Genomic DNA, 12,035 nt, shown 5'->3' on the forward strand with positions numbered 1-12,035 from the left:
CCTCCCACAATGTAAACCATGTTCCAGCATAGGTCTGGGATTTCCAAGGCTACAGAATGACTAGTCTCTCTAGGCAGATGGGTTGCCTCCCACAATGTAAACCATGTTCCAGCATAGGTCTGGGATTTCCAAGGCTACAGAATGACTAAACAGAAAAGAAAGAGTCATCTATTCTATTTGAATGTATTACAGTAGGATCATAGTTTACAGTTAATTGCATGAATATTCTACTTCATAATATAGAAGGACTGAAGGAGACAGCAGAAGCCTGTTACTGACAATCCCATGCTGTGCCATTACAGATCTGCATGGATGGCTTGCAGGTGGAGTCTGGGAAAGTGACACTCCCCTGAATTGACACAGTTGAATATATTGTTGTAACACTCTGGACAATGACGCTCCTCCGGTTCATACGTAAATCACCTTTGTTTATTTTCTTTCAGAACACGTAAGCAGACCTAAATCAATAGAGGTTCCTGAAACAATCCCAATGTGCAACAAATCATACCTCCAAGGAGCACTTAATGTCCTCGCAAACACGTTGAACACTATTTTCAGTGTGTTCTCTCGACATGAAAGATGGGCGGCATGGTTTTATGGGGAGGCATACTTTGATGGAACACACACACGCATCTGACATGTCCACGTATATTGAGAGATTTTTAAATGTAAGAAACCAGATAAAATAAGTAGACCTAGATTTTGTGTTTGATATTGTGTGTATTTGAACATTTTCAGTATCTTTCGGGTTAGCAAGAACGTAAGCATTCTGCTGAATCAACCCTCAAATCATCACAAGCAGGCCTACTGCACACAATGAATGTGAAAAACCATGTTCTACATTTTTCTAAAGCCACATTTTTGTATTTACATAATGGTATTTATTTAATCAACTGTATATCTCATATTTATGCTTATGTTGTATGCCAAAAAAAAATCAGATTTCTGCTCTTTTTGCCACCCACCTATTCCTATTCTTCTCAAAGCAGACGGGGAGTAACTTCCATTTTGAAGAGGTGGAGGGGGAGTGCCTGAAGGACCAGTTATTGCCCGTCCCCAGCCGCTCAAGAGCTTTCTTGAATGGACACCGGTCGCTGAATTTGTTGAACGCACCGACTGACACAGAGGAGAGCGCGCGGGATAGGCCTACCCAACTCAGCGCATGCGGATACATCGCACGCCACGGCTCACTCGATTTGGACTAATTCAGAGAAAGTGGCTGCAGCTTCAACAACACAATGCAAAGAACTGTATCTTGGAAATAAACACCAACAGGCAGTGACAATAAACTAAACAAAAAAGGCTAACTGTCCTAGATAATTCAACTTATATTTATGGAGTTTCGAGCCAGGGAAAATGCATTTTGCTGTTTGTAATTTGTCATGCGTAAAATCATAATTCGCTACTGAACCCATCCCGGGACCGATTTGGATACCGCCTGCCTCTTCACAGTTGTTAACGGGTCTCCTGCATGTACTGGAAAAATGAAGCTCTGTCCCCACACCCAGAGGAGAACAAAGTTTTATTGGACAATGTGTTCGTTGATCAGGTACATCACATGACATATCATTTCAAAATGTGCCTATGCTCTATAGGCTATCGACTCATTACAAGTGAATACTTATTTGCTTTACGCTGCTCTCTGAAATATCCTAGCGGATTGTTTTTTTTGTTTTCCACGCTCCAGCCTATGTTTAATGACAATTATATAGACATTTCACATTTGTGCTAGCGTAATTTCGTTTAAACGAAGGCCAAAATGGATTCTGAATCCCACCCAAACCCAGATTTTTGGCACTCTTGAATACCGTTATAATCACCAAGAGAGCTTCAAGTGGCCTATCATAAGCGAAGCCGAGACAATCACGCTCCTTTATGTTTCAAGTTATGTACATTGTCTCCTATGAATAGTGCGACGTTCAAGAGCCTCTTCACATCCTAGTCTTGTGTACAGAAATTCGATTTTCGATTACGGCTATTAAAATTAAAATATGCAATTCTTCTGGTGGCGCGATGCCTTCTCTGATTGACAGTTGAAATTGACACCCTGGCTGCCTCTAATCTCGAGCATTTGAAGCCATCACTAATTGCAGGTAGTCCATCTTTTCAGTGTTTTCGATTGCATGGGAACTATTAGGCTATGCGATTATTTTAGGAGGTAGCCTACGGGTTGTACATAAAGGGGAAAAGAAATCCTAATTCTAATTGCTTCATCAAAATTATCTTTTGTTGCCAGGGTTTAAATGCCTGAGAAAGTATTATTCATTGTTTTGCACCGGATATAGCTTGAGGTATGGGCTGGTAGGGATGCATAGCCGAAAGCGCAAAGCAGAGCAGGGCGCAGAGCAGACTTCAGTCGCAGCTCCAGGCTTCGTCTACACGGCTGTTTTTCCACAAACAGAATAGCTTCATAATGGTGAGTTATTAAAATGTAAGACATTAACGATTTAATGTGATCAAAATAGGAACTTCGACATGATCATTGGAGACTTGGCCGAACTTCGACTCCCTTTTTTCATTTCCCAACCCCATTTTCATAGTTTACTTTTGTGACAGGCCTTTGAAGTTTTGTTTTCAGTAGCATATTGTTGTAGTAAGCCCATTTCATTCGATTTAATTGTTTTGCATTTAGGCCTACTCTACACAATGCTTGTTTTTCTTGTAACCGATGAGGGCTTGTCCTGTACGGTGCCATGTGTCCTGTAATACATACAGTCTATAGGCCTTTTACCTTGCATCCAGGTCACTATAAGATCATGACAAGAAAAATCTCTCCCAAACCTCAGTCTCACTCCGACGGGGAGCCTCACGAGAATGTGAAAGTAGAGGCTCCTTTCCTGCCCAGTCCTCCGGTAACACCGCCTATGTGCTCGCCTCCGACCCTGGCCTCCCCGACGCCGGTTCGGTCTACCGGGAAAAACCAGTGTGCCAGCTGCGGCACAGAGATCCAAGACAGATACCTACTGAAGGTAAGCATTATAATGCCTTTTATTACACAGGTCAAATCAAGTATCATTTACGATTCAATTTCAAACCTATTTCTTCCTCACAAGTTGCCTGCATATTTGCATAATCTTTCAAGTTCCTTCCATTTTATAGAATAAGTACCCCAAACAAATTATATTATTATTATTATTATTATTATTATTACGAGTATTTATTTCTCATGGCAGGTGAACAATTTGAATTGGCACGTGGGATGTCTGGAGTGTTCAGTCTGCAGAGTATCATTACGTCAGCACAATAGCTGCTACATCAAAAACAAAGAAATCTTTTGCAAATTGGATTATTTCAGGTAGGGTAAGTTTTGCTATTTGTTTTCCATAAAATGTAGGGTGCTGTATGTTCTATGTTTGGCTCTAATGTTCACAAACAATGGATTACTTATCACATCTTATTGCAGGGAGATCGTTTAAGATTGACTATACTGAGCGTATCCTATTTCTATTCTGTTCCGTTGGTATATAGATTTTTTTTAAACAAAAAATACATTGTGTTCTTATGTCTCGGGGCAAGTAAACAGGATTGGACTGTTTTTTTTTTTTTTGTATCGTTGTAACGTCTAAATCACACCAATTCATAGACACGCATTACCTTTATTAAAGGAAAAACAAATATGTTACCACGGCTATCCAAATAAACCCATAGTCCATTTTTAACATCAGAAATATGAACACTTTTACACCCAATACCCATTTTTTTGTCAAAGTTACTTCGGAATGTTTCTCTTTAGATATATTTAAATTATTGCCTTTACTGAAAATATGGTGGACTTTATCAACATTTTTACTCTCAATAATGATTCTTACATCTTTGAGATCACTACATTTAAGCTATTCGTTTTCGTTGTTCTTCATTTATCAATTCATCATTCCCTCCTTCAACCAGGGCCACTGCTAAAATACTGTTTAATTTATCAAGGGCTATTTTTCTCACTCACAGAAAGTTCAAATCTTCATCATAAACTGGCGGGTCTATAGGCTGTTTGTAGCATGCCAACTAATTAAACACTATTTATTGTTGTATTATCATTATTCTATCATTATATTGCTATTGTTATCCCATTGCTGTTGCTATTATTGTTTTAATTAACAGGAGGCTCAGTTATATTTTACTAAAGTGAAATTAGATTGGAAAAGCAATGCTGTTGGTAATCTTTTACAATAAGAGTTTCTTTCTATTTCTGACCTGCACAACATTTCCGTTGATCACACATTTACTTGAACTAGTAGCAGTGAAAGACCGACTAAAAATGCCCCCTTCTCATCTCTGTCTCATCACAGTAGGTTTGGCACCAAGTGTAGCCAGTGCGGGCGCCAGGTGTTTGCCACTGACTGGGTACGGCGGGCACGGGGCAGTGTGTACCACCTGGCCTGCTTCGCCTGCTACTCCTGTAAGAGGCAGCTGTCCACGGGGGAGGAGTTTGGTCTGGTGGAGGGCAGGGTGCTCTGTCGGGCCCACTATGACACCATGGTGGAGAACCTCCAGAGAGCGGCGGAGAACGGTAGGTCTTCCGACGGGTGTCTCAGACAATGTCAGGGAGCAGGGTACCCAAATATGAGCCATCTATGGGATATTCTCAAGTTAGGATTCGTCCCTGTGGGAAACTGTATTGGGGAAGAATTCAGACATAATTCGTGTCATACATGTCTTACCCAGAGGAATTTATGTTTCGATATCCAGCACCTGCACCAATTGCATGTGTATGATCTCTTTCAGGTTAGCTAAAGTGAACAATATTAAACTCTGTGGTGATGTTTCTTTCCTTCTTGTGCCTGGGACTTAGGGACAGGTCTCACTTTAGAGGGAGCCTTGCCCTCTGATCAAGATGGCCAACCCAAACCAGCCAAGAGAGCACGCACTTCCTTCAGCGCTGAGCAGCTACAGGTACGGTAGGTGTGTGTTTATGTGTGTGAGTGTCTGTGAAAGTATGCACAGTATTTGTGTGTGACAGAGAGAGACGGAGTGACGGGGTGATATAGTTTCAGTATTACATTTTCCATAATTCAGATGAATTTGACTGTCTGACTGAATTTGCTTGATTCGGTGAACATACAGCTGAGTATGTAGCTTCGTGACTGAGTTTGCTCGGTGTGTTCTCAGGTGATGCAGTCTCAGTTTTACCAAGACAACAACCCTGATACCCAGACCTTACAGAAGCTGGCAGACATGACAGGACTGAGCAGACGGGTCATACAAGTATGTATGATAATATCAAACTAGTGGGTGTAATGTTGTTAGACATATTGAAAATGAATGTACGATGTAATAAAATAGATCATTTGATATGATAAAATAATTAATCTTTACCAGATTACGTCTTGCATATGCCATTCAATGATCCTTAGTAATGTTACATTTTCAATAGGTTTGGTTTCAAAACTGCAGAGCAAGGCATAAAAAGCATCCTCCCACCCAGCACAACGGTCACCTCCAGGGCGCCCCTTACCCCCACTCTAGATTGCCCCCCTCACTGCCAGACAACCTCTACTCCCCCTTCAGCAGTCCTGACAGACCACACCTGCTGGCTCTGCATGGATATATAGACAGTGAGTTGGTTACTCCCTCTCGATGGACAAAACATACATGTACATCGAGGTGACTTTGGCTCTAACAGAATTTTCAACTTTTTTTACTCTACCAATTAACATGATCAAAGATATGATTCTACCCATAGTGTATTTCAGTTCACGTCACATCACATATGGCTTCTTGTGCAATGTATTTAGTCTTATTGCATTTAATAAAAATATATATATTTCTGTTGCTTCCTGTGCACAGGTCATCCCTTCTCAATGCTGTCCTCCCCTAACCACCTCATCCACCCAGGCATGACCTTACCACAGTTGCCCATCAGCCACTAAGTCATGCCCCTGAGACCACCTCCTCCACAAGCCGTCTCTCTCGCGGACCTTTCCATCCCAAACCTCTGAGAACAGTTCAACATCTGTCTCTTCCATTTTACTACACAAGAGGACTTTTACCGTCTCCATAGTATATCAAGGTGGAGATATCACATATTCAAATGGATGGACGGTTTTTATAAAGGCAGCTAGACTTTAGATCGTCGTGGGAAAAACATCCCAGTTCAATACAAATGTGGTAATCATCAGGACCAGATTCCACCACCCATTCCTTGACAGGGAATGAGTTGGATCTCCAGGACCAGGGTTAGGAACAGGAAGACTCTTCCAACACAAAATTTCAATTCAATCACTGCGGATTCAGATTTTTCATTCTCTTATTCATCAACTTATAGTACTGAAGGTATTTTATTTTTCAATTCCATTCGTTTTAAATATGACTTTTTTTCTGTTACTCCGTCTGCTTGTTTTCCTGTATAAAACCCTCCCATGCATGGACTTACATATTTCTGTGTAAGGTGAGGATGAAGACTCTTCTGATCTTGTGTGTTTAGAGAGAGGCGGTCTTGTGTGTTCTATTTACTTATTTCGCTTGTGAAATGGAAAGCTTGTGTCCATTTATTTATTCAAAAAAGATACTTCACCAAGAAGCACTTTTAAAAATGCTTTCAAATGAAAGAAATCATTTATTGTAAATTGTACATATTTTACCGATGTAATAAAATGTGCCTAAAAGAGTGTTGGAAAAATAGATCTGTTGAAAAAATAGATAATTTCACGTAAATTCACTTAGAAATAAAACACTTTGGTTTTTCAGCAAGACATGAAGGATTTAATTCTTAGTGATCCCTTCATGCACCAATGCCATTAACGGGATTGATTTGACAACACCCGGTGCCATAATCTTACGTTAAGGATTTAAGTCCAATCATCTTGTGTAACACGGAGAATGCTGTGCTGAAGATAAAATACACACTTTTAACTTATTATTTCACAAATGCGCGTGCACACATCCATCCACCCACTCACCCCGCTGATAGAAGCACCTTGCACTCATTGAACAACATTAAATCCACCAGGCCACCCGGTAAAGGCCAAGTATCCTTCATAACCTGTATTTAACAGCAATATTCATAGGTATGTAACGGTCAAGCTACAGGTTGAGGGTCCCCAATTTAGTCCCTATGTGTTTAACGTCCGCAACAATCAATCCGATGGCAAGAACCATTTAAAGCGTTTAACTCTGTGTATAGTATTGATCTAGCACTCTGTTTAATTCCATAAATCCATTTAATTGTGTTAATCTGAAATTGTTGTATTGATTGGCAGCACTCAAGCTGCATTTGTGGCAAAAAAAACACAGAATAATGAACCCAGGAAAATATAGTCTTGACCGTTTCCTTTGTTAGGGACCCAGTTATCTGTTTTAACACTTTGGCTGGATCAATTCTCATTTTAATGCTCTCTTCAAGTAGGTCGACGGTCCGTCTTCCCTGATATTTTAGAATTTGACAAAATTAGAGAAAAATCCAGCTCAACGCACCTTGATAACAAGCAGTACAATGCTTCAACATGTTTTACCACCTGTTATTCCTTGCCTTATAAAATTGAAGTGAAACACGGATTACACATCACAGTAATTCAATTAACAAGCCTATTCAGACTCATTACATACAGTGTTTTCAGCTCACATAATTACAATTCTTGTGAAATCGTACATTGAGTTAAACAGGTCTTATCATATGCTATGAAAGTGAGACAGGAACAATACTCTGACAGGACTCACACACACGCACACACATGCGCGCACACGCACGCACGCACGCACGCACGCACGCACGCACGCACACACACACACACACACACACACACACACACTCACACACACACACACACACACACACACACACACACACACACACACACACACACACGATAGTTAAATCCCTTCCCACTGAACAGCTCTGATACTCTTGCCACATACTGTGGAACAAATGGAAACCACAATCATTCCATGCTAAAATATCAGCAACAGACATCTCTGTCTGGAGCTCACATATCTGGCATCCCAGTCGCAACCTCTCTCTCTATAATTCTGTCAGAGGGAATTCACTTGAAATCAAAGAATCTTGTTGTTGGCATTCAATGAAGGGACATGTGCTTTGAATTTAATGCATGACAGCACCAGCAAAGTATGTTTAACCAAGAAGAGGATGTACTGGAAGGTTTCTGTCTGTTGTTTGAGAATCTCAAGGATTCCAAATGTTTTAAGTGAATTGGTAAAGGCCAATAGGACCAATTGAAATGAAGATACATCCAGCCTCACCGGTCCGCTATTATCAAAGTTTCCTGCAGGCACAGATCTGGGATCAGCGTAGTCTTACTCAACCGATCCTCAACCATTAGGAAGGGGAGAATGCATAACTGGCCTTAGATCAGTGTTTAGTGAAATCAACCTACACATGCATGCACAGAAGGACCACTCTTCACCACAAGAGGGCATACATCCAATAACCACATCATACCAAGCAATCGACTGACCATTGGTGCTCTTGGGAGTAGGAGTAGATGAGTTTCCCTTTGACACTGATTTAAGGTCAGGTTAGCATTTTCCTTCCTAATGGTTTAGGTATAGGATTGAGAGAGTAAGCTGATCCTAGATATATGCTTATGGGAAACTTCTACCCAGAACACGTTCTTGCTGCATTAGGAGACAAAGAATGCTAGATACATGACTGCATGTTTCTTGACCCAGTGACACTGTGTGTGGAGGGACACAGAAACCAGAGCTACAGTAAAAAGAGGGGTATATATTGTAGATAGAAGCAGCAACAATGGCTTCCCTTGTGCTCTGATTTGACTATTGAAGATTTAATTAGAGATGGGCATGCTTTGACTGAGCCAGGTGTGGTTCAGGGGAGATACGAAACCCACCCAACATCAGTGGAGCAACGAAGTGGACATTGACACATCTAAACAAAGACAAAGAGGAGGAAACGGAATCTCAAGATGTGGTCGATTACAGAGAGAGATGGGCAAGAAGAACAGTCAGGTACAACAGTTGAACAGTTTGGAACTTTAATATTCATTGTAATTACTCAATAATTATTATTTTTAAATAAAAATGGTATAACTTTGTCTCTACATTATATTCAAAGTCCCTTTTTTGGTCATGCTTTTACAATCAAACCAAGTAAAAAATAAATCTTAATTCCTCGATGTGACTGGTTTTGCGAGACACCACCAATAAGCAATGCTATCCGCTATATCTATCTGATTTGCCTTTCTTGAACCTTACTAGATGTAATCTGTGAAACGACCTTTTCATTTTATTTCATGCAAAGAACTGCCTTTGTGTAGAATAATAAACAGATGATTATCAATCAGGCATATTCTGGGCTACAGTCCAACTAAATGAGATATAAACGCAAATTAGATTTTTTTTTGTCAAATCAAATTCTCTAAAAGCATGAAAGCATGAAGCAGACAGAATAGAGGTTTTAGAGCCACGGTTTTCCATGCACAAGCATCTCTGGTAGTTACAACTCTCATTTTTGTCATAATGTCATGCGTCTGCCCTGTGATTGGCGGGCTCAAGTGTTTACAGATGAAATGAGGCCCCTGTGCTAATGAATAGGCCTCTGATTGCAGGATTCCTCTTTCAGAATTACAGCGTAGCTCCCCTGATGAGCAATTACATCTACAGTACCTCTCGTCTCTGCTCTGCTGCGTATTCACATCACATCACTGCTCCTGCTATTCATCATCATACTGATCAGCAGCACTCAACAGCTCTCGCAACAGTCAACAAAAGTGTGCTGACGGGTGCTGAGAGAATCTTCCTCTTCCTCCTCTTCCTCTTCCGAATACAACGTTTATTTCTGAAGTCTCATTTTCATTCTCTGCCTGCTTTTGTTTTTGTATGTGCATCTTTTTTTTCTGTTGTGAGAAAGTCTCATCCATACGGTGTATCACAATGAAGTTACAGAGACAAATGACAGAAACGGGAATATTGCTCACAGAAGGGCTTAGACTATCTAGCATAGGTACTGACGATGAAATACTGTGGGCTAGTAAAAAGGCAAGCATATTTTTCTCGGAATGCCTCAACTTGTTGACCTCGCTAAAAGGCTCCTCTGTCATTCTCCCCAGAGTATTCACACCGGATATCAAGAATAATACGGAGATTCCCAGTCATGCAAGTTCAACACAAAATATGGGTTGATTGTGGCTTCTTTTTTTTTAAGCATTAGAGAAATGTTGTTGTTGGAACACTATAGTTGCACTTTAACCTCGTATTTAAGGTATTTCTGACATGTAGCGTTATTCATCAGTTGCTTTTGTGACAAGACAAAAGAAATGTCTTCATGAAGGAAGTTCAACTGCACTCTCTATTTTGAAACCCAAACTAGCTGGCTGAGGGCTAGTGGTTGAAAACCAGACCACAACGGTCTATAGCAGAGCAGTGCTGAGAGAAACACTTCACTTTGAGGCCAAGAGCATCATGTTTATGGACATTATGTCGAGTTCGTTTTTTAAGAAAATACTGAACGGTATTACAGTCATTTGCATGTGCATTTTTGTCAAATAAGGGAGAAATGTGAGAATCTTCTAAAAATGTAGACTGTACACAGTGGATTCTAAATGCTAGAACATAAATAGCATAAGCTTCGATTCCTACAGTAGCACACAGTACTACACTAAGAACCATACAGATGTGAATTCAACATGAGGAGTAGCCTACCCCTGAGGTAAACTGAGGAAATAGCTAATACAAATGATTAACTTTGGCTCAAAGCCCACCCTCCACTTTGCAAAAATAAATATGAAACTTCAGCGTGAGTCAAAAATGTGTTTATTTATCAGGGTGACATCTTACAACTGTAAAGCAGTACTTGAGTTTGATTAATGATTGGCTACACTCATTACCCTATAATTCACTGGTAACATCTTGGAAGCATCATCCCGGCTGTGGCTGCTGAATTGTATTGTTCTGGCAGGGACCGGGGATCAGGCATCTGGAAGACTGGGGAGTAGACGTTTCCAAACAGCCTTTTAGCTTACAGAATATACCCCTGCCCTCTCAGACAGAATTAGGGGAGAGTGGGGTAAGTTGAGACATTTTTTATTTTTTTCATTCAGTATCACGTCAAGGGAAGTATTCTAACAAAGATATCTACATATATTTCAGGATGTGTATCCCTGGAAATAATCATAATTCATGTAAACATACATTTTGAAAACATAGCTTTTCCAAAAAAAGTGGTCTCTTGGTATGGGGTGAGTTGAGCACAGGGACAGTGTAGGTTGAGCTGACCTCGGGTTAAGTGCGTGATGTCCTGTGACAGTAGGACAAAGTTTAATTCTGTCACGTTCTTTCAAAATCGAACCCAGAAGCAGACCAGGACAAGGAGAGTAGGAAGAAGGTGAGTATTTATTTACAAGTGAATGTGAAGATATATCCAGGTGGCGTAGCGGGCAGCGGTGGTGAGTTGATGGGAGTAAATAGGTGGATCCAATGGGGTAGCGGAATCCTCCAACGACCAGGCGGGAATGGGGTAAATGATCCGGGTGAGTAACTGAAGACAGAACAAACGGAGGTAAGTTTAAGGCAGGCAATACGTAAAAAAACAACAAAACAAATTCTATCCAACTTGAGGCTGATACTATGGCACAACATACTGTTCATGGCTAATGATCCGGCAGGGAATGGATGTCAGGTCAGAGCTTTTGAAGGGGAGAGGTGATGATCAGGACAGGTGTGCAGATTACTGATGGGATACAGGTGCGGGTGAACATTGATCTCCCAACAAGCTAATTCGCCCGGCAACCAGACAGGGTGCGTTCCAGGACACCGGAAACACACTCCAGGACAGAAACACAGGCAAACACAGACTCAGGAAGCGGGATTCGTGACAAATTCATGGAATGTGGGTGTGGTACATTGTATAATATATGCCTACATTCAGATATAGATCTGTTCAATATCACTTAACCTTCCGTTTCTTGACCAGTTGTCTGGGACGTTGTTCCGCTGTGCCAATTCATAGTCAAGTTCTCTGCATGAGGCTATTAAAGCCAGTGAAACTGGTCCATGAGATTCTTGATATGTTTTGCAAGCTCAGACTTCATGTCACTGTGTGCCTATCATAGCCTCTTTCGCACAGGCAA

The 12,035-nt window shown here is 40.8% G+C and overlaps 1 protein-coding gene across 5 annotated transcripts; it reads left to right on the top strand.

The window, feature by feature from the left end:
* The first annotated feature begins 1,004 nt into the window (after positions 1 to 1,004).
* LOC112263115 (LIM/homeobox protein Lhx6) lies at positions 1,005 to 6,686 on the top strand. 5 transcript variants are annotated; one of them, XM_042294891.1, is made up of 9 exons: positions 1,594 to 2,093; positions 2,286 to 2,416; positions 2,787 to 2,969; positions 3,174 to 3,295; positions 4,284 to 4,504; positions 4,787 to 4,887; positions 5,104 to 5,199; positions 5,369 to 5,549; positions 5,782 to 6,686. In XM_042294891.1, exons 2-9 carry the CDS (start codon positions 2,414 to 2,416, stop codon positions 5,862 to 5,864), a joined length of 990 nt encoding a protein of 329 aa, XP_042150825.1. In that variant the 5' UTR covers positions 1,594 to 2,093; positions 2,286 to 2,413; the 3' UTR covers positions 5,865 to 6,686. The 5 variants fall into 5 exon arrangements, with proteins under 5 accessions (XP_024294880.1, XP_024294879.1, XP_024294877.1 ...); XM_024439112.2 differs by lacking the exons at positions 1,594 to 2,093; positions 2,286 to 2,416 and adding an exon at positions 1,005 to 1,549 and having other exon boundaries at positions 4,793 to 4,887; XM_024439111.2 differs by lacking the exons at positions 1,594 to 2,093; positions 2,286 to 2,416 and adding an exon at positions 1,005 to 1,549 and having other exon boundaries at positions 4,287 to 4,504.
* Positions 6,687 to 12,035: the final 5,349 nt, after the last annotated feature.

The sequence above is a fragment of the Oncorhynchus tshawytscha genome, linkage group LG12, assembly GCF_018296145.1.
Source record: "Oncorhynchus tshawytscha isolate Ot180627B linkage group LG12, Otsh_v2.0, whole genome shotgun sequence".
In the NCBI taxonomy this organism is placed as follows: Eukaryota; Metazoa; Chordata; class Actinopteri; order Salmoniformes; family Salmonidae; genus Oncorhynchus; species Oncorhynchus tshawytscha.